The following is a 22,787-nucleotide window of genomic DNA, read 5'->3' as shown; positions in this document are numbered from 1 at the left end:
TGAGATAAAGGTACTCGGCCCCTCTCTCCATCTCAGGGTGTTGGGTGAATTCCATTGTCCCAGCAAGGTTTTAAAATAAAAATGAGTGAGGACTGAATGCGAAGTCAACAAAAGCTGTTAGGGGAATGGGTACTTAATCAGTACAAAGACTGGTCTGAGATGGGGTTTTGGGCACAGGGTCATTACAGCGCATGATGGTCAGATCCAGTGCTGAGGTGGGTCAGGGATGGTCAATTTGAGAAAGGTGAAAGTTTTTCTACTTTCACAGGAAAGGAGAGAATGACCTCATCTGGGACGTAGGGTTCCAAGTTGCCAAATAACAGGGCCCTTGGCAACGTTCTCGACACCAAGAGTAAGGCAGCTGCTGCCGCTACTTTGTACTCACTTCCACCGGGCCTTTCTCCCCAGGAACTGAAAGCTCTTTGCAAACACTCTGTCTTATTAATCCTCGCAAAGCCTGGGCCAAGTGGGGAGGTGGCACCTCAATCATTATCTCTGCTTTGCTGGTGGGGAAAGTGAAGAGACTTGCCCCAGGTTGCATAGGGCCGGGGGGTGGGGTGGGGGGGGAGTGAGTCAGCAGCTAAGCCTAAGAACATCAACCAACTCCCCAGGTCCAACCCAGCAGTGGGAGCAGGGCAGAACGTGTGCTTTTGCACATCACTCTAAGATGTCACTGCCTTTGCGGGACACCCTTACAAAGGCAAACATTAATTTGGCTTCTCCTGTGTCTTTGCTCCTCCTCTTCCATGGGAATCTCTGCCCATTTGTCAGCTTAGGTTGACAGATGGCAGCCTTTCCAACAACACCCCCTATTATTCTCCCTGCGGATATACCTCTAGGCCAGTGGTTTACAGCAATCCCCTGTACCACCCCCTAGTTTTTTGCTGGAGCCTCACTTGGGCCACTTTTCCCCTCACAGAAAATTCCGGCATTGGTCTCAGGAACATAAAAGCCCGGTCCGGATTCTGCGGCGAACCAGTCCAAATGTGTGCGTCTCTAAATTAATTTTCAGCTTTGTGGGATTCCGAAGGCTGAAATTATATACACCAAAGAATGTGGCATCGCCACGAGGGACTATAACTCACGTATGATGGGAGAGAGAGTCAAGAATAATAAATTTGAAAGGAAGTATTAATGGCTACATGGGGCATTGCGAACTTGGCATTCCCTAAAGCCTGGAACTCTGTATCTCAGCCTTTAGAAATGATTTGTGCCGGAGCAAGTCTAAACAGAAAACGCTTGATGTTACGCTGGAAGAGACCAGTTATCAATTGTCGGAGTCAAGGACTTGCCGAGATAAAACTTCTTCTTTATCCGGGGTTGGGGCGGGGGAGGATCATTTTGTTAGCGCTTCGTCGCTGCCCCCATTTTCTCAGCATTAAAGGGCAGAGACTCACAGCCCCCCTACATTCCCCACATCTCCCTTCTGCAGAAGGCCTCACTCAAGAGGATGTCCATTGATTTCTGCTTCCCGGCGTTCCCGCCTTGGGACCCTCGTTACTCATATGCTAATGTCAATGGATTAATCCCCTGTATTTATCTACGTCATGTAGGTACACGTCTGTGGGGCTTTTAGCAAAGTCTGCTTTGAGGTCAGGGTTAAGAGCAAACACTTCCTTCTCTTCTTAGCCAAACCAGCCCAGAGAGCCATCCCACATCAATCCACTTGCCAAAGAGTTATTCCGAGTGCAGTGGAAATCTCTTAATTGGCAGAGCCCACTGCAAAGAGAGAAAACATGCCAGTTGAGCAATAAGCCCAACTCCCAGAGGAATGCATGGGGCTGGAGGTTGTTCACTTTGGTTTCATGAGTGGATTTAAAGCTGAAGATAATGAAAAGCATGACACACTTTAAAAGCTACCATACATTTCTGTCCTCTACCTTTAAGGAATTTGTTTTGACTGTTGCTATTGATGATTCCAGCTGCAAGTTGTGATGTGGCCGGCAGATGCACACAACTTGAAACATCTGTATTCACAGTTTTTTTTAAAGCTACTTGTTAAGCGCTTAGTTTGTGTACTAAGCCTTGTACTAAGCACTGGTGTAGATACAAGATAATCAGGTTGGACAAAGTCCCCGTCCCATATAGGGCTCTCAGTCTAAGAAGAAGGGAGTAGGATTTAATCCCCATTTTATAGATGAGAGAACTGAGGTCCAGATAAGTGACTTGCTTAAAATCACAGAGCAGACACGTAGAGAAGCTGGGATTAGAACCCAGGTCTTCTGGCTCCCAGGCCTGGACTCTTTCCACTAGGCCATGCTGCTGCTTAAATAAAAGACTTCGGAATGTACCTGCCAACTCCATTGTATTGAGCCTGTTGTTGGGTAGGGATCATCTCTATTTGTTGCTGAATTGTGCTTTGCAATCGCTTAGTACAGTGTTCTGCACTTAATAAATAGTATTGGTGATGATAACTTAAAACAACATAAACAATTCATGTGCTAACCAACAAGCTAGGAAATGAGACCTAAAGAAGTTGGAGGGAGAAGGAAGGGAAGACTTGACTGTTAGTGTCAATTCGTATGTGTTTACTAACACAACACTTACACTAACTGAATGCATCTTTTGTGCCCAGCATAATCATCGAATGGCCAAAAATACCATCTGGTTGCTGGTTTCACAGGCTCTGCGATTTCATCCAGGGACACAGTCTCCCCCTTTCATGTCATCGGATCAAGCTCACCCCAAACCAGACCTTTCTCCCACTCTTTCCCAATCTGCTTCTTTCATCCTACTCAAAAAAGCCATTTCTCGGAGTAGCGGCCAACTCATCTTCTGATCTTCGGGGAACCGCTTTGCTCTCTCCCTCCTTTTCCTTTCCCTTCCATTTTTCCTCCTTGCCCTCGGTTCTGCTTTGGCTCTGATGGAGCCCTTCCTATCTGGTGCATCCCAGGATTCTCCCGATCCTGAGAGCTTTTTTATGGTGTGGGATGTGAGGTCTGTCATTCTGCCAGCCAAGTTGTGACAGTAAGTTGTGTTATGGAGTCAGTCTCTCATCATAAATGAGGGATGAGTCTCAGTCTGATCCGAGAATCTGTATGAAAGAATTGATTTGAGTGATAGTGGTTTGCGGACTCCCCCATGCTAAGTGGACACAAGAATTTTACATACAAAACCCATTTATAGCCAAAGTGACTGAAGCATAATAGTGCTATTGTACACTAATCAATAGGTAAATCAATCCATGGTATTTGAGAACATGTGCAGAGCATTCAACTAAGCGCTTAGGAGAGACAGTACAACAGAATTAGCAGAAACGTTCCCTGCCCATAATGAGCTTCCTGACTTTAGAGCCAATGCAGTAGTAGCTTTCTAAAGCTAATGGTCATCTCCTGCTGCAAAATGGGCCTTTCCATACGATAATCACGGAGGGAAGCAGCATGGCCTAGCGGAGAGACGGGCCTGGGAGTCAGAAGGTCATGAGTTCTAATCCCAGCTCTGCCACTTGTCTGCTGTGTGAGTTTGGGCAAGTCACTTAACTTTTGTGCCTCTGTTCCCTCAGCTGTAGAATGGGGATTAAGAGTGTGAACCTTATGTGGGACAGGGACTGTGTCCAACCTGATTATCTTCTTCCTACCTTGGCACTTGTAAGTGCTTAACACCATAATTATTATTCCCTACTAGGAGCAAGCAAGGGTATCCTAGACCTGGTAGATTGGAAAACTATGAATATTACTACTAATTTTAGGGTATTTGTTGAGTGCTTACTATTGTGCCAGACACTGTACTAAGTGATGGGGTAGATACAAGTTAATCAGGTTGGACACAGTCTCTGTTTTGCAGAAGACTCACAGTCTTCATCTCTATTTTCTAGATAAGGCACAGGTAACTGAGACACAGGGAAGTTAAATGATTTGCCCAAGTTCACAGCAGACACGTGATAGAGCTGGGATTACAACCCAGGTACTTCTGACTCCCAGGCTCATGCTCTATTAGGCCACACTGCTTCTCAATTAACTAATTAACCAAATCCAGGAGAAAAGGGGGTGGGGAGTGGTGAGTGTGAGAGAGAGAAAAGAGGGAAGCAAGAAATCTGTGCTTCAATGGAACATTCACCAGAGTGCCTTTACCCTCAATTTGAAGGAGGAAGTTGCATGTCTAATAATGTTGGTGTTTGTTAAGCACTTACTATGTGCAGAGTACTGTTGTAAGCGCTGGGGTAGATACAGGGTAATCAGGTTGTTCCACATGAGGCTCACAGTTAATCCCCATTTTACAGATGAGGTAACTGAGGCACAGAGAAGTTAAGTGACTTGCCCTAAGTCACACAGCTGACAAGTGGCAGAGCTGGGATTCAAACCCATGACCTCTGACGCCCAAGCCCGGGCTCTTTCCACTGAGCCATGCTGCTTCTCTAAACTACCGAGACCATATGGATGTGTGTCCATTTCTTAAAGCCTTCAAGGTTTGGAGACTGTACAATTTCCCTTGGTAGCCCATTCCATCTTAGTAAACAAGCTTTATAGTCAGTAGAAAGTTAGTCTACTAAACAATCACAATTCATTTCATCTTTCTTCATAGGACCTATTTTTCATCCCCTTCATCTTCAGGGCTCTTCTCTGGTCCCTTTCCAGTTACTCTATGTTCTGCACGTGTCTCTCAACACCCCACCACTCTCAAGTGGCTACCCATCTACCTCTGTATCAAACTGAAACACTTTATCATTGTCTTCAAGACTGTCAGCTTGGTCTTGTCTTTCCTGCCGAGTGGTCTTTGACCCTCCATCCAAAAGGCTATCGTACTGCTACAGGCTCTCATGAGATCCCGGCTGGATTATTGTGTCAGCCTTCTCTCTGATCTCCCTTCCTCCTGTCTCCCCGCTCCAATCTATTCTTCATTCCGCTGCCCGGCTCATCTTCCTGCAGACACGCTCTGGGTATATCACTCCCTTTCTTAAAAACCTCCAGTGGTTACCTATCAACCTCCGCACGAAACAAAAACTCCTCACTCTGGACTTCAAGACTCTCCATCACCTTGCCCCCTCCTACCTCTCCTCCCTTTTTTCTTTCTACTGCCCACCCCGTACGCTCCCCTGCTGTTCACCTCCTCACCATCCCCCATTCACGCCTATCCCACCGTCGACCCCTGGCCCACGTTCTACCCCTGTCATGGATTGCCCTCCCTCCTCACCTCCGCCAAACTCTCTTCCCCTCTTCAAAGCCCTACTGAGAGCTCACCTCCTCCAAGAGGCCTTCCCAGACTGTTTCCCCTTTTCCCTCTGCTCCCTCCCCCCTTTCTCCCCCTCAGCTAAGCCCCCTTTCCCTCTGCTCCTCCCCCTCTCCCTTCCCCTCAGCATTGTGCTCATTTGTATATATTTTTATTACCCTATTTATTTTGTTAATGAGGTCTATATCCCCTTGATTCTATTTGTCATGATCACATCATCTGGTTTTTGTCCATCTCTCTCCCCCAATTAGACTGTAAGCCCATCAGTGGGCAAGGACTGTCTTTCTGTTGCCAAATTATACATTCCAAGCGCTTAGTACAATGCTCTGCACATAGTAAGCACTCAGTAAATACTGTTGAATGAATGATCCATAGCAACACCATGGACACATCTCTCCCAGAACTCCCCAACTCCATCTGCAGTGTGGTAGTGTATCCATAGAGTTTTCTTGGTAAAAATACAGAAGTGGATTACCCTTACCTCCTTCCATGCAATAAACGTGAGTCTTCAGCCTTGATTCCCTCCTATGGCACTGCTGGCCAACATGACTGAGTTTTGACTTGTAGCAGAAAGCCTTCCACTCGCTAGCCCCTGCCCAAGCTAAGAATGGAATGGATATGCCTCTGACTCTCTCCTGCAGTGGAGAAAGGTAGAATAGTGGGAACTCTCCAGGTGTGACCCTGAGAAAGGTTCTAACAGCTTTGCCAACTTGTATATCAGCTTTTTACATGCACTATTCCCTCTTGCTCCCTATTTCACAATCTTTGTCCACCCAAACTCACCTCCCAGTTATACCTCACTCTTGGCTCTTCCCCCCCCTTAACCCTTTGCTCACCCTTTCTTCCATCTTAAAACCTCCCTATCTCCCCACCCCATACACAACTCTACTAAACCCCAGCTCTCCCCTTTAAATCGTTTCTAAAATCCCACATCACCTGAGAAACCTCCCTTAATTAATTCACCACAAACATGTGGCATTAACCCAACACCACCTTCATTCATTCATTCATTCAATTGTATTTATTGAGTGCTAACTGTGGGCAAAGAACTGTACTAAGCGCTTTGGAGAGTACAGTATAACAGCAATCAGACACTTTCCATGCCCACAATGAGCTCATGTTTAGGATGTAAATAGTTAACTCAGCATGAGCATTTATATACCAGTGGATCTTTTTGTTTGCATAATCATTCAGTTTTTCTTCCTGTTATAATTATGCTACTTTCTGCTCCCACTATTTTAAATATTTTTTGTTTTTGTCAACTCCATCCCTCTAAACTGTAAACTCATTGTGGGCAGGGAACATGTCTACCAACTCTGTTGTATTGAACTCTCCCAAGTGCTTAGTACAGTGCTCTGCACACAGTAAGCACTCAATAAATACCATTGATGATGATGGTAAGCTCCTAGAGGACAGTAATTGTGTGTTACGTTTCTGCTGTATTCTTCCAAATGCTCCATTATTGATAAAAGATGATTCTTTTTAAATGAGGTGTGACCCAAACCAGATATAGTCTCTAATAACTGGACACACTGCTCTAATAAGGCCTGATTAATTCAGAATACAGCATTTCATACTCCTGCCAAAGTATCTCAATCTCATGTTGTTTTTTTCATTTCCAGCATTAAATTGCTGAGACATATTCAGCTGCTGGTCCGCTATGACTCTAGTCTTTTTCTGCCAAATTAGTACCCAGCCACTGTCTCCTCATCTTGAATTTTTAGGATTTGCTTCTCATCCCTCAGTGTACCATTTTGCACTTGTCTCTACTGAATTTCATCCTGATTTTGTAGGACCATTTTTTCCATTTGTTTGGATCCCTTTGGATAATATTCCCATTTTCCAAAGTGCTCCCTGCTTGCCTAATTGGAAATCCTTGGGAAATTTTGACAAGCGAGCTCTAGATTGTTTCATCCAAGTTCTCGATGAAAATATCAAGGAGGACTCACCATCTCAGGGTCAATTACTTTGGGACCCCACTGGATAGTCCCTTTCCCCTCCTCCCAGCTGACCCTGAACGATGATGATTCTTCTTTGTGTGGGATCCTTGAGCCAGCTGTGTCCCCAACCGTAATGGTAAGTAATGTGGTCAAGACCATATTTTCTCAGCTTGCCAGTAACGATGTTGAGAGTTAGAAGTCTTATTGTAGTCGTCACAAATTACATTTCCAGATGAATGTATTGTAAATTATTTATATTGTCTGTCTTCCTCCTCTAGATGTGTAAGCTCATCATGGGCAGTAAATGTGCCTATCAACTCTGTTGTGTTGTACTCTCCCAAGTGCTTAGTACAAAGTTCTACACACAGTAAGTACTCAACAAATATCACTGATCTACTGACTGTTAAAGTTCCATTACCCCTTATACTTTCATTAAGGGTGATTTTGGATGTATGCATGTGTGCCTCCCACTTGTAGCTCATTCTACAGGATAAAAAAAAAGACTTCAAGTGATATAATTTTAGTAGAGTAGGAAATTTCAGAATTAGAATTTCCTTCTGGTAATCATTAAGAGTGCATTTGTTAGGAAGAGAACCAGAAAAATTGAAATCCTTAATTATCTAAGCACTCTGATGACACTAATCTTTTTTTCCTCCCACTTTTAACAGGCCGACATTCTTCAGTTGCAAATGTAACCCTCAAGAAACACATGCATAAATTATAGTGCAGTCTCTGGGGCAATCTCTAAAATGTTGCAAAATGAGGGGAAATGCATTTATGGGGCAGAACGCAAGCACTCCATTTCCTTCTGTCTTCAATACAGTTAGAAAACTAGAATAATTGGGAAGTGTCTTGCAAAATGCTTGCAAAATGCAGAACACAATGCCCCTAATGATGACTGACTCTCCAATCCTATTTCATGTTTTTGAATCCAATAATTATTGGTGAAACAGAGTTCTTGGAAAACCTCTTAGTGCTTCCTCCACCCTTTTGCTCGACTCCTCAGTAGTCTGGAATTCTCTCCAATCACAATGATGAAGAAATGCCAAGTGACTTATTTTAGTTCCACACAGGAGCAAACACAATGTGGGAGCTAAATCAATATGTTTTTAAGAGTATTTAAGGACTTACTATGTGCCACGTGGCTCAGTGGAAAGAGCATGGGCTTGGGAGTCAGAGGTCATGGGTTCGATCCCGGCTCTGCTACTTGTCAGCTGTGTGACTGTGGGCAAGTCACTTAACTTCTCTGTGCCTCAGTTACCTCATCTGTAAAATGGGGATTAACTGGGAGCCTCACGTGGGACAACCTGATTACCCTGTAACTATCTCAGCACTTAGTACAGTGCTCTGCACATAGAAAGCACTTAACAAATACCAACATTATTATTATTAAGTACTGGGGTAGAGGCGAGATAATCAGATTGGACACAGTCCCTATCGCACATGGGGCTAATGGTCTTAATCCCCATTTTACAATGAGGTAACTGAGGCACAGAGAAGTTAAGTGATTTGTCCAAGGTCACACAGCAGAAAAGTGGCAGAGCGGGGATTAGGTCCTTCTGACTACCAGGCTATGCTGCTTCTCTTGGCTCCGCTGAAAAGAACAATTCTTCTCCCCCTTCCAATTACGGTGAATAGCTCATCAAATTTACCATGATGGAACTGCAGGCGAAAGGAAATAACCTAATATCCCATTATTTTGTAACCTTGGGATGGGGCTGTGGGAAAGCAGTCACTTGTTTTGTGAATTAATTCAGGGTTGTAAGACAAAAATAAGTAACAGATCCCTTTCTTAATCTCATCAGATGAAATGGGAGAAGAATAAAAAAGGAAAGGGGAGGAAGGAGGTGGTGAAGACTGTGTTTTCTATTTTATGGGCACTGAGTTTACCCAAACTAATCAAAGATCTGGAAAAGAGAGATCCTCCCCAGTCAGAATCCTAATGCCATCCCCATACAGTGTCTATGGGCATATGCATGTATATAAGTTGGATGTATATATTTAACTGACCTTTGTAGTTGAAGAATTAACCCCCCCGTTTCTTTGCGACCTCTCTTTTACCACCTCTCTCACCTCCACCATTCTAATCCAAGAGTTCCTGCCTAACCTTTCCTTTCTCTTTCCAGTCACCTCCTCTGGGAAACTTCAGAGATTCTGTTTATTCTATTTACGTGTGACACCCCCCACCAAGCTACCTCGCTACTCTCCTACAACAACTGTGCTTCAGTTACCTCATCCTTTAAATGGGGATTAAATCCTACACCTCCCTACTTAGGCTGTGAGCCCCATGCGCGACAGGGACTGTGTCCACTCTGATTAACCTGTAGCTATTCCGGCACTTAGAACAGTGTTTAGCAAATAGTAAGCGCTTAACAATTATAGCTGTAATCGATGAGGTATGTTTGCTATTTCTATTTTGATATCTTGTACGTTTTTATGTATTTTACCCTCTGTCTTGTATTCATGTTAGTCTGTCTAAATCATTGGCCTGACAGTTCCTTGAGGCAAGCCAGGCCCCGTATCATGTTATTTCCCCATCACTCCCCATCTTGTCCATAATGTATTTTAGTTTCTGTCCCCTTTGCTAGATTTCAAACTCCTTAAGGGCACAGGATCTTGTCTACTAATTCTACTGTAGTCTCCTGAGCACTTAGTACAGTGCTTGGCACACAGCAGGCATTCAATAAGTACTTCTGATTGACTAATTGAAGAAGGTGCCACTGGAGGTACAATTCATCTATACGTGTGTGTGTGACTGAAATGACCAATATTGGATTTAAAGTCCTGGCTTCACTGTGGTATTTATTAAGTGTTTACTTTGTGCCAACCAGTATCCTAAGCAGCGGAGTAGATACAAGGATATCAGGTCAGACATAATCCCTGTCCCACATGAAGCTCACAGTCTAAGGGGTAGAAAGGACTGGTATTTCATTCCCATTTTATGGATGAGGAAACTGAGGCCTAGAGTTGTGAAGTGACTTGTCTAAGGTCACATATCAGACAAATGGCAGAGTGGGGTCTAGAACGCAGGTCCTCTGACTCCCAGGCCTGTGCTCCTTCCACTAGACCGTGCTGCTTTTCTAAAGAGCCTACACATTAATTGCATCTTAAAGGGCGTGAATTGGAATGCAACAGCAGGTGTTTGTTTGCTGGGGTAAACATTTTCCTTACAGTGTATGCTTTTTGAGGGGGTTATGGTCTGGTTTCTCTTGCACAGGTGTTTGCAAGAAATTGCTGAGGTAATAATAATAATGGTAATTGTTAACCACTTACTAAGTGCTGAGCACTGTTCTAAGTGCTGGGGGAGATACAAAGTAATCAGGTTGAACACAGACCCTGCCCCACATGGGGCTCACAGTCTTAATCCTCATTTTATAGATGAGGTAACTGAGGCATAGAGAAGTTAAGTGACTTGCCCAAGATCATATAGCAGACATATGACAGAGCCAGAATTAGAACCCATATCCTCTGACTCTCAGACCCATGCCCTTTTCACCAGGCTACACTTAGATACCTGTGACTTTTCGGGGTGGCCCTTTTTTCTATGAAGACACTAGTTACCACTTGACTTCGGTAGACAAATCTGGCTGGTTTATGGGTCCTGGGACCAGTGAGAAAATTGTAACGGTAGCTTTACAAGGGTTGAAATACTGAAATGTTTCACCGGTATCCAGGGCACACTTGGGGCAGACTGTGTCAGGACCCCAAACAAAACCAGAACAATAAGTGTGGACACAAGTTTTTTTGGATAATTTTTGAGAGAGGGATGCACCCCAAATTGCTTTTTCAAGGGTAGCTTGCCTCAAGGCTACCCTGGATTGTGTCTTACCTATTCCAACCATTTTGATTTCTGCTTCGCAATAAGGGACTTTTCACAAGTAGGCAACTGATCATTACCCCCTTTTCTAATGTCATGTGCAGTTAAATGGAAGAATCCTTGACTGCTAAAAGTACACAACCTGTGCTTTTGGATCAAATCGGGGAGGAGTGGGGGGTGGAGGGGGAGTGAGGGAGATTCAGTCTCCACAGTGCAAATCCTTTTGCCCAATCTGGGTGGTGCAGAGTTGCCGATTTGGTGAGTCTGCCCTGTGGGCTTGAAAGTGAAATACAGCCCATCTCATTTTCCCCACTCTAACATAATATTATACCTGTACAACCCTAACCACTCTTACTTGTATACCTGTGGTATTTGAAGAAGGCAGTGCCCATTGCCAGATACAAAATAACTTCTTCATTTCCTTCCCTCCCCATCTCAAAGCCTTGGGGTAAATGGTAACCCTATGGTGCCACGGACCTTATTCTGCTTCTCATTCCACAGAATGGACGGCACGACTATAAAATCATCCTGAAGATGATGAATGATGGGTGAATTCATCATTCACCATGATAAATGTTTATCAGGTGCCCAAAAATGCGTGACACTCTTAAGTGGTTTGACCACTGTCTAAAATCACTTCCAACTCATTTTACTCCATTTGTGCAGATTTGTTCCTGTGCCCATTTTTTCCATCATTATCATCGTTCTCCTCCTCCTTCTCTGGAGTAGCATTTATTGTTATTACTACCAGAGTTAGAAGATATAAACCCTGCTTGCAAAGAGTTGACATCCTACTGGGGTGTGGGGAGACAGACAAGCCAATAGGGGGAAAAATAGTGTACATAAAATATGTACATAAGTGCTTAAAGAACAGGGCTAACTTTAGTGCTTAGGGTGTGGAAGGAATGAGGTAAAAGTTGGGGATACAAGGTGGGAAGATTAGAGATCGCTCAGAGATCTCCTGGAGGAGATGTCTTCTCAGAAGGGCTTTTTGATGTAGAGCACTGGTCTACCAGATGTGAAGGGGGAGGGAGTTTCAGGCAAAGGGCAGGGTGTGAGAAAGGAGTCCAAAGCAGGAGAGACAAGAAGAAGGCACAGTGAGGACGATAGCTCTGAGGGCAAGCTGGGGTGTAATGGGGCACTAGAGTGGATAAAAAGGAGGGAGTTGTTTGGGTGCCATCTCTTAGGCATTTCTGCTTGATGAGGAGAGAAACGGGAAAGGTTTTTGAAGAGTGGGAAGATATTTTAGAAAAAATTCAGGTACAGAAAAATGGCCCTGGTAGGGAGCTCAGCAAGGAGGATACTACAGTAGTCAAACTGGGACATGATAAGTGCCTAGACAGCATATGGTGTCTGTTCAGATTGACAGGAAGGGATGGGTTCTGGAAATGTCTTGGAAGAAGAACCGACATCATTTGGTGAAAGATGAGATGTGGTGGTGGAAAGGGAGGGAGACGACAAGGGTTATTCCAAGGTTGCAGGCTTCAGAGATGGGAAGGATGGTTGTGTTGTTTACTGGGATAGAAATTGAGATCAAGGAAAGGATTTGGCAGTGTGGGAGGGAAGATGAGGAACTGGGATTTAAAGTTTAGGCTTTCTCATATCTTACTGGTCATCTGTTATGTAGTCCTTCCTGGGGCAATATCAAACTGGGGTCACTTGATACTGTCGCTCAATAATTATGGTATTGGTTAAGCGCTTACTATGTGCCAGGCACTGTACTAAGCACTGGGGTGGATACTTGTTAGATTATAAACCCGGGCAGTGGTCATGACTCCTACCCCTATTGTATTCTCCCAAGCAATCATTTAACCACTCATATTTAAAGAGCACTTACTGTGTGCAGAGCACTGTACTAAGCATTTGGAAAAGCACAGTACAACAGAATTGGTAGACAGGATCCCGGCCTACAAGGAGCTTACAATCTACAGTAGATGCTCACAAAATACCATTGATGATGTGGCTTGGATGTGACTTTTTAATGTTATTTGTTAAGCGCTTATTCATTGTCAAAAGCTGTGCTACGCGCTGAGCCAGGTACAAGTTAATTAGGTCAGACACAGTCCCTGACCCATGGGGCACAGTCTAAGTAGGAGGGAGAACAGGTATTCCCATTTTATAGTTGAAGAAACTGAGGCACAGGGACTTTAAGTGACTTGCCCAAGGTCACACAGCAAGCAATTGGCAGAGCTGGGATTAGAATCCAGATCCTTTTGATTCGTGGGCCCGTGCTCTCTCTACTAGGCCATGTTGCTTCTCAAGGACCTTCAGGAGCAACAGAGCCCCTGTTTGTAGTGTCCCCTTTCACTGTACCCCCAAACCCCCTCCAGCCAGCAGGGCCTTAAGCCCCTCTCTACCTTGGACTTCCATCCCAAACCTCCTCCCAGCTAGCATGCATATATTGCTCCGTTCCAGTAACTGTAATGGCTGCCTCCCCATTTAGACTGTAAGCTCCTTGTGGCCAAGGAACGTATTGTATTGTATTGCACTCTCCCAAGCGCTTAGCACAGTGCCCAGCACACAGTAAGCACTCAATTAATAACATTAATTGATTGACCGATTGATGGATAATGGGGCCAGTCCTTGGGATCGGTGTCAGTTGTTCCGCTGGGACGTTGTGGATATTCCTCTAGACTGTTAGCTCGTTGGGGACAGGGAATGGGTCTGCTAATTCTGTTAGTAAAGGTAGTAAATACTCAATAAATATGATTTATTAATTGATTCAGTGGCGCTCTCTGGAGAAGTGAAAAGAAATGAAAAGAGAAGCGGCATGGCGTAGTGGATAAAGCACAGGCCTGGGAGTCAGAAGGCCATGGGTTCTAATTCCGGCTCCATCATTTGTCTGCTGTGTGACCTCGGACAAGTTATTTCGCTTCTCTGTGCCTCATTTACCACATCTATATAATGGGGATTGAGACTGTGAGCCCCACTTGGGACAAGGACTGTGTCCAACCCAAGGTGCTCCCATCCATCCCAGCGCTTAGAACGGTGCCTGGCACGTAGTAAGCACCTAACAAATACCATAATAATAATAATAAAAACAGCAGGCAGAAGGAAGAGCCACTCACCTCGGGGTGACCGCAAGTTGGTGATGTTCTCGGTTGTTTCATCATCTGAGTCTCCAGTGTCCACCACCTTGTACCGGCTGCTCTTTTTGTCCAATACATGAGAGACTTGCAGTGCTGCCTCTCGCTCCGCTGCCAAGTCCAGGTCTTGCTGGGCCAGGTGTGCCCGCAGCTGCCTAATTTCAAACTAAAAGAACAAGGGAGAGTTTATCAATGAGCCCTGACACCTTCGCTAGGATGTGACCAGGGCTCAGGGTAGAGAATAATAGTTGGGCTATTTGTTATGCGCTTACTATGTGCCTGGCACAGTACTATGCGCTGGGAGAGTTACGAGAGCATCAGCTCACAGTTTAGGTAGGAGGGAGAACAGGTAGTGAATCCCCATTCTACAGATGAAGGAACTGAGGCACACAGGAGTTAAGTGACTGGCCTAAGTTCACATAGCAGACAAGAGGCAGAGGTGGGACTAGAACTCAGGTCCTTTGACTTCCAGGCCAGTGATCTTTCCACAGGCCATGCTGAAGCTTAGGCTTTTGAATTTGTTTGGACCTGGTTTTCTGAGGTTTCCTATAGGGCTCTAAAAGGCTGACTTGGGGTTGGCCTTCAAAATGCCATTCTGTTTTTTAAATGCAGGTCAAGGGGAATTGAAAGTCAGAACATTTAGCCCAAGTATGTCGGGTTTGCAGTTCACCACAGCATTTCCGAAGTTGATATGGCCTATTGTGGATCTTTAACGGCTTCGGCCATCAGTGGTTGATGACATAGGTGTGTTTTGATTATTAAGAGACAATTGCTAGGTGTACACCTTCCTCAAACCATGACATCACTTAACGACCTACATTCCTCCATGCATACACACTCTAGGGCACAATAAGAGCCCTTTAGACTTTATTTGCTTAGAACCCTCGCTGGGACCATGATGCCCTCTTACATCTGATCATCCTTATTCAAACATTTTCTGCAACTCGCATCTAAAACAAAGATGTCTTGGATGCCAAGTCAGTTAACCTGATCACTGTTCATCCACCATCAAAAATAGGACCTGATTGTTTAAAGGTTTATAGATACTGTATTCTGAAACTTATTAGCTAAGTGAATGAGAGCTGGGATTTCAACACTCTGATGCTAAAAGTTCAGTCCATGTTATGCCACACCTTAGGAATCTCCAGTGTTTGCCCATCCAACTCCACATCATCAAACTGAAACTCCTTACTACTGGTTTTAAAGCACTCGATCACCTTGGTCCCTCCTAACTCTCCTTGCTACTCTTCTACTACAACCAAACCTGCACACTTCCTTCTTCTAATGACAACCTCCTCACCATACCTCAATCTCATCTATCTCACCAGCGACCTCTCGCCCACCTCCTGCCACAGGCCTGGAACGCCTTCCCTCTTCATATCTGACAATTACTCTCCCCACTTTCAAAGCCTTATCGAAGGCACATCTCCTCCAAGGGATCTTCCCTGACTAAGCCCTCATTTCCTTTCTCCCACTCCCTTCTGTGTCACCTTGACTTGTTCCCTTTATTCACCCTCCACCCAGCCGCACAGCACTTATGTACACGTCCGTAATTTTTTATATTAATGTCTGTCTCCCTGTCTAGACTGTGAGCTTGTTATGGGCGGGGAATGTGTCTATTATATTGTTGTGTTGTACCCTCTCAAGCGCTTACTACAGTACACACAGTAAGCTCTCAATAAATCTGATTGATTGACTGCTATGCTTTTAAAATCCACATTGCCATCACAAGGTAAACCAAATGCAATGATCTCGGATCGTGCTCTGGCAGATGAGAAAAATCTCACCTTGTTTCATATAATAACAATAATAATAGTGGTATTTTTAAGTGCTTGCCATATGCCAAGCACTGTACTAAGCACTGGGGTAAATGTAAGCTAGTCATGTCCCACATGGGACTCACAATCTAAGTGGGAGAGAGGACAGGTGTCTTTCGTCTCTTCATCGACTAAACGAACCCTTTCTAATTTGTCTAATTTTTGTCGATAACACCCTCTGCTCCTCCCCCTCTCCCTTCCCATCCCCTCAGCACTGTACTCGTCCTCTCAACTGTATATATTTCCATTACCCTATTTATTTTGTTAATGAACTGTACATCGCCTCGATTCTATTTAGTCGCCATTGTTTTTACGAGATGTTCTTCCCCTCGACTCTATTTATCGCCATCGTTCTCGTCTGTCCGTCTCCCCCGATTAGACCGTAAGCCCGGCAAACGGCAGGGACTGTCTCTATCTGTTGCCGACTTGTTCATTCCAAGCGCTTAGTACAGTGCTCTGCACATAGTAAGCGCTCAATAAATACTATTGAATGAATGAATGAATGAATCTCCATTATGCCAATGAGAGAACGGAGGCACAGGGAAGTCAGATGACTTGCCTCGGGTCACCCAGCAGATGAGTGCCAGAGCCGGCATTAGAACCCAAGTCCTCTGACTCCCACGCCCATGCTTTTTCCACTAGCCCACGCTGCTTTCCAACTGATGCTCCTTCTCATGGCTCATTTGTTCCAAAGGGTCATCTTTGGAAAGTTCGGCACATACAATCCCCATCTATTAACGCGAGGCTCTCTGCGGATCAAACATCAAACTGCGTAATAGTTGCCACCCACCAGACTGAAAGACAGAGAGAGTGTTACGCTACCCAGAGATTTCCTCTTCCATCGAGGCCTCCCCTTTCCATTTCTGAGCACAATTAAATGACCCCCCCCCCCCGCCAAAATTCCCTCAAAACCTGAGGGAGAATAGGAAACGTCAATAGGAACTGTAGTCGCCCTTCTCTCGATGACAGCTATGTTAGAGATGATGCTAAATGTTCTAACGAATGCTTTTCTTGCTGAGGAAATCTGTCTTCGTTGAGGGCAAAATCCCTAGGAGTACTTTTCAGGGGCTTCGGGGGTTTGCGGTGGTGTTTTCAGGAACTGGCAGAGTCTTCGCTGACAGGTAATCATTGTCGGTCTAGGAATTCATCCCAGTTAAAAACGATGACCAGGTTAACGAGGTCACCGGAACGGAGAGGTGGAAAACAGAAGTAGTTTTACTGCCATCTAATGTACAGAGGAAAAAAATGCACCAATTTCTGTCCAACCCCAAGTATTTTTTGGGTCACGAATTATTATCCGAGATACTATGGGAGCTAGGCTGTTTTGGTTCCTGCCCACCTGTTGGATATCATGGGACGAGAGTCAAAATATTTCAAGTTTACCCCCGACGGCTCCTTACCGAACTGTGCTTTTGGAGGTCTTACTTGGCATTTTGACTTAGCTGGAGAGCTGATTGTAAACAATAATAATTGTGATATGACCGGTAGGCCAGAAATGTGCAGGGAAGAAGAGCCGAATGTACCTCAGGAGTAGAAATACTAATGTGCTTTTCAGAGATCGAAAACTCTATAATGAATCCCAGCAGGAAATGCTCGAATGGGCCCTCGGCATGGACAAACCACAAATTGCCGTGTACGCGTTGGTTCCACTGCATCGTTTGAGATCAGACTTGCCACGGGCGGCTGCCTGCTACACCTTCTCTGCAACCGCAAAAGCAGAGTACTTTCATTACAACCCATGCTAATGGCCTTTTTATGTCACTCCCACTTTATTCATTATTTATGTTGGGTGATGTGTATGGTGTGGTCCGGCCACTACGAAGGACCATCTTAAATTTTTTTCCAGTCAACAGGAGGCAAAACACAACCGAAGGCCTCAAAAATGCATGCTGGGCCAAAGTGAAGATTTTTTCAAAGTTTCACTCCGTGTCCATTTGTTTAAGACAAATGCCATCATCTAACCTGTAGCGTGATTTCTGAGGCCAATGATAATTTCAGGAAAATAATTTTCCAAACTTCTGGATCCTCAAAGCAGTAATTCTGTAGTTAGATTAAATTCAGAAACGCTGTTGGAACGTTCTAGTTCACAGAAGAAAAACTACAGCCAATTATAAATTCTTCCTTTTTTAACGTTTTGAAACAGACGTTCCATAGCCTGGGCTATCTGTTAATGAACCGGTTGCAGGAAGTGTTGGGAGAAATGGCCACAACTACGACGAATCCCGGAATAGACCCAAGGAGACGGCTCCCTGAAGAATCCCTGAACTCATCCTGGAGCAGGTTTTCAACTGTGGAACTCAGCCCTCAGGAATGTCACTACTCTAGGAGCTGGGGATGGCTTGACAAGGGAATATTTAGATGAGATACTGTTTGAAAGCATAAAATCAGGCTAGATGATCTCTGGAGTCTACTTGAAAGATGCTTCGAGCTACCAACTACATGTGATTGTCTTGTCCATTCTATGTGCCCAGAATCCTCTGCCACTGGTCCTCCCCATTTCCTTTCTATTCTACAATCCACGTAGGCTGGAAGCACCTGAAGGGAAAGGCAGAGGCAAGGTGATGGGTCACTGAAATCATAATAATAATTTATGTGCCAACTATGTGCCAATCACTGTGCTGAGTCCTGGGGTACGTACAGGATAATTGGATTGGATACAGTCTCCGAGTCTCTTGTTTGTAAACTATACCCAGGGCCATGTCGACTTGGGGTGTGTTGGGAACGAGTTGGGAAAAATTTCAGAACGGCCATAACCCCACTTAATACAATACATTAGGCAATTATTTATAAAACGACAGAATGACGGGGGCCTATGTGGATCTATAGGGAACACCTCCATCTACATTACTGGAGTGAGTAAAGGTGCCATCCATCCTGGCTGTTGTTTTATTCCGTGCATCTGCGGAGACTCAAGAAGGAGCAAGGGAGGCAGCTTCCCTTTTAACGGTCCAGCCACGGAGTCTAATTGACACGGCCTTGAACAGATCAATGGACACTTTAGCCAGAAGCTTGATCGCATCTAATGCAGTCGCAATAATTTTGCTCCATTCTATTAGTGCTGTCTGCACTGACCGCCCTGCCCTGAAAACTCATCTGCCATTGGGCCCCAATCCAATGTTTATTTCCATTACTTTAGCCATTGTTGGTAACAATAAAAATCAGGAGACAGTTGCAAACTAATGATTTACGAGCAGAGGGAAACCAAGGATGACCTTGGCCTGTTTCCATCCACTAAGAAAATGATTGGTAGTTAGATATAAATTTAAATTATTGCAGAAGGATAACATAAGTTATTTCTCTGATAGCTAATTTTATCAGCTAAATAGCCGGGTCATTAAGCTATCAGCTGTTTTACAAATCACTGCCCAAGTTAAAACAACTTAACTTACCCTAGTCAGAGTTTTAATGAAAATGGTAATAAGGGGATCTTATCTGCAGGGGTTCAGTAGGAATGATGCTCTCCAAAAGCCCAGGATATAACTGTGGCTCTCTGAGAGGAAGTTGGGATCAAGAAGTCTCTGAAAAAAGTGCAGGAACAAAATGAACCGGGGAGAGGAGTGTGGAGTGTGAGAGTCATCACCTCATCTCCTCTGCAAGATGAAGCATGGGATGGCCTAGTGGAAAGCATACGGGGCTGGGAGTCAGGGAATGTGGATTCTTATCCTGGCTCTGCCACGTGTCTGCCGTGTGACCTCGGGCAAGTCACTTAACTTCTCTGTGCCTCAGTTGGGGGTCAAGACTGCGAGCCCCATGTGGGACAAGGACACTGTGTCTAACTGATTACCTTGTATCCACTCCAGCACTTAGTACAGTGCCTAGCACATAGTAAGTGCTTAACAAATGCCATTATTATTATTATCATTGATAATAATAAATTTTGCACCCTCCTAGCTCTCCCCCACTATGGTTTTTAGTTTGTCTTTGACGGAGCAGGCTCCAGTAATTAAGAAGAGGTACATCTGCCGGGCAAAGGCAACTTCTGGGTCAACCTCTATCTCCTGAAATAAAGGACATTCTTCCTAAATTGATCGCTTCTCAGGCATCACTAGAGCACTGTTTCTCTGAAAAGTGGCAGAGCTAAGGGGTTTGCATCATTTTTTTTAAGTAGGGGAAGAGGAATTGTATTCAATCTTCATTGAGGGGGTGACTCCAAATAATAATAATCATGGTATTTTTAAACGCTTACTATGAGCCCGACACTGTACTAAACACGGGGGAGGATACAAGCATATCAAGTTGGACCACAGCCCCTGTCCCTCGTGGGGCTCACACTCTCAATCCCCATTTTACAGATGAGGTAACTGAGGCACAGAGAAGTTAAATGACTTGCCTAGGATCACACGGCAGACAAGTGGCAGAGCTGAGTTTGGAACCCATGATCTTCTGACTCCCAGGCCTCTGCTCTATCCAATGTGCCTGCTGTTGTATGACTTCTACGCTGGGGGTGGGGTGTATAGTCTTCTGCAGCCTCGGTAATACCCTGGGTGGTTGGGCTTTTCTTGTTCTTTCCACATGTCCATGGCTGAAGGAAAATAAAGGGAACAATGTGCTCCTAACCGATCTAGGTGGTTCTCTCACTCTCTCTCTCCTGGGCTCTGGATTCCCGCGGTCCTCTACCTCAAGCCTCAGTTCTATTTAAATTAAGAGCCAAACTGTGTTTAGGTGGCCTAGTGGCTAGAATAAATGTAAAGAACCATAGGAGCAGTGAGTCAGATTGGCAGGTACAGAAGAGCTAGTTGGGTGTGTTTGTTGTGGCCTTGAAAATCTGGCTTGGGTTTTTCGTGGTTTAAGAGGGAGAGGATAACAATCAATCAATCAATCAATCATATTTATTGAGCGCTTACTGTGTGCACAATGCTGTAATAATAATAATGATGGTATTTGTTAAACTTGTGCTATGTGTCAAGCACTGTTCTAAGCTATGGGGTTGGATGCAGTTCCTGTCCCATATGGGGCTCACAACCTTAATCCCCATTTTACAGATGAGGGAACTGAGGCACAGAGAAGTTGTCACTTTTCCAAGGTCACATAGCAGACAAGTGGTGGAGCCAGGATTAGAATCTAAGTCCTTCGGTCAGCTAGCTCCGTATTCTATCCACTAGGCCGTGTTGTACTAAGCATATGGCAGAGTACAATACAACAATATAACAGGTACATTCCTGCCCACAACAAGCTTACAATCTACAGGATGAGCTTTCAGCTGAGGGATATCTATATGTGCAAAGGTTTAGATTTAACAGGATGGTTTTCAAGCCCATAAGCTTGGCATTATCCTCAACTCATTTCTGTCATTCAACCCATATATTCATATACAGTCACCAATTCCTGTCAGTTCTACCTTCACAATGTCTCCAGAATCCACCACTCCTTTCCATCCAAACTGCTCCCACGTTTATCCAAGTGTACCTTTCATATCTAGCTGTGACTACTGCTTCGTTCTACATGCTGACCTCCCTGCCTCCTGTCTCTCCCCACTCTAGTCCATGCTTCACTTTGCTGCCTGAATCCTTTTCCGGAAAAAAAAAAAAATCATCCAATATCTTTCCACTCCTCAAAACTTCCAGTGGTTGCCTATCCACCGCTGCATCTGTATAGAAACTCTACTCTTCCCCCTTCTACCTAATCTCACTGATTTTCTACTACGAGATGGCCCACACACTTTGCTCCTCTAATGCCAACCTACTCAGTGTACCTTGATCTCATCCATCTCGGTGCCGACCCCTTTCCCATGTCCCGTCTCTGCCCTAGAACTCCCTCCTCATTCATATACAACCCTCCCTACCTTCAAAACCTTATTTAAAACACATCTCTTCCAAGAGGCCTTCCCCGAGTCAACCCTCATTTTTCCTTTTTGCCCTCTCTTCTGAACTTGGATCTGTGCTCTTTATGCACTTGATATTCACCTTACCCTCAGACCCTCAACACTTACGTACATATCTCTCTACCCTGCCATTCCCCTATATGCAATTTATTTCAATGCCTGTCTCACCTTCTAGACTGTAAGCTCCTTTTTTAATGGTATCTGTGAAGTGCTGACTCTGTGCCAGGCACTGTACTAAGCACTGGGATAATTCAATCAATCAATGGTATTTATTGAGCGCTAACTATGTGCAGAGCACTGTATTAAGCACTTGGGGAAGTACAACATAATTAGCAGACACATTCCCTACCCATAACGAGCATTACAGTCTGGAGGAATGAATGGGATGGGGACTGTGTCGAGCTTTATTATTTTTTAACTACCTCAGAACTTAGTACAGTGCTCAACACAGAGTAAGTGCATAACAAATACCAGAGTTACCATTATCATTATTGTAATTATTATTGCTATTACTGTTTTGCTCAGCACCCAAAACACTTATTTCTCCTCTTTTTAATGACTTGTACCATGTTATGGGCTTGGCTTGAGGTGTGTAAGAGGCAACTCTACTGTATAGAAAAGGAAGTTTACATGGTATAATTGACACAAGATGTGCATGATATTCATTTAGTTGGTAAACCATATGTAAATATGACTCAACCAAGAGTCTAAACTAGCTTATGTAATAGAGGTAAACAATTTGATCTTTCAGTATACTTATTCATGGAAAGGCTAATATGAACCAGATCTCAACAGGCATTGACATAGCACATGCTGGGAAGAGAGCAATGAAAATGCAAAGCAGTGTTAAACTCCCATTTGGAAATCATTACACAACTAGTTTAGACTTAAGCAAATTTCATTTTTCAGGCAAGGTGTAATAAAAGTCTAGAAAATAGCTCAGCAAACTTGAAGAGTTCCGGAGGATAGAGAAGAAGAGAGAGAAGAGATCTAAGTGATCCTTTAGGGCAGGCTCTACACACACACCCCCCTCCCCTTCCTGCCCCCATAAATGGTGATGGAGCTAAGTTTAAAACATGCATCCGGAACTACAGACTTCAGGATCCTGTTCATTGCCATATTATTAATGACCTATTCAGG

The 22,787-nt window shown here is 44.4% G+C and overlaps 1 protein-coding gene across 7 annotated transcripts in view; it reads right to left on the bottom strand.

Annotated features, from left to right (window-relative positions):
- The window catches only part of TMEM266 (transmembrane protein 266), a 107,812-nt gene that overhangs the window by 19,590 nt on the left and 65,435 nt on the right, over nucleotides 1-22,787 (bottom strand). For all 7 annotated transcript variants that reach the window (XM_029065857.1, XM_029065856.1, XM_029065859.1 and 4 more), the window contains one exon: nucleotides 13,992-14,175. In XM_029065857.1, coding sequence (XP_028921690.1) covers nucleotides 13,992-14,175 — 184 coding nt within the window. The remainder of the gene's footprint in view (nucleotides 1-13,991; nucleotides 14,176-22,787) is intronic.

The sequence above is a fragment of the Ornithorhynchus anatinus genome, chromosome 5, assembly GCF_004115215.2.
Source record: "Ornithorhynchus anatinus isolate Pmale09 chromosome 5, mOrnAna1.pri.v4, whole genome shotgun sequence".
Classification (NCBI taxonomy): Eukaryota; Metazoa; Chordata; class Mammalia; order Monotremata; family Ornithorhynchidae; genus Ornithorhynchus; species Ornithorhynchus anatinus.
Note: the sequence above shows the minus strand (reverse complement) of the source record. Positions and strands in the feature narration are given on the sequence as shown.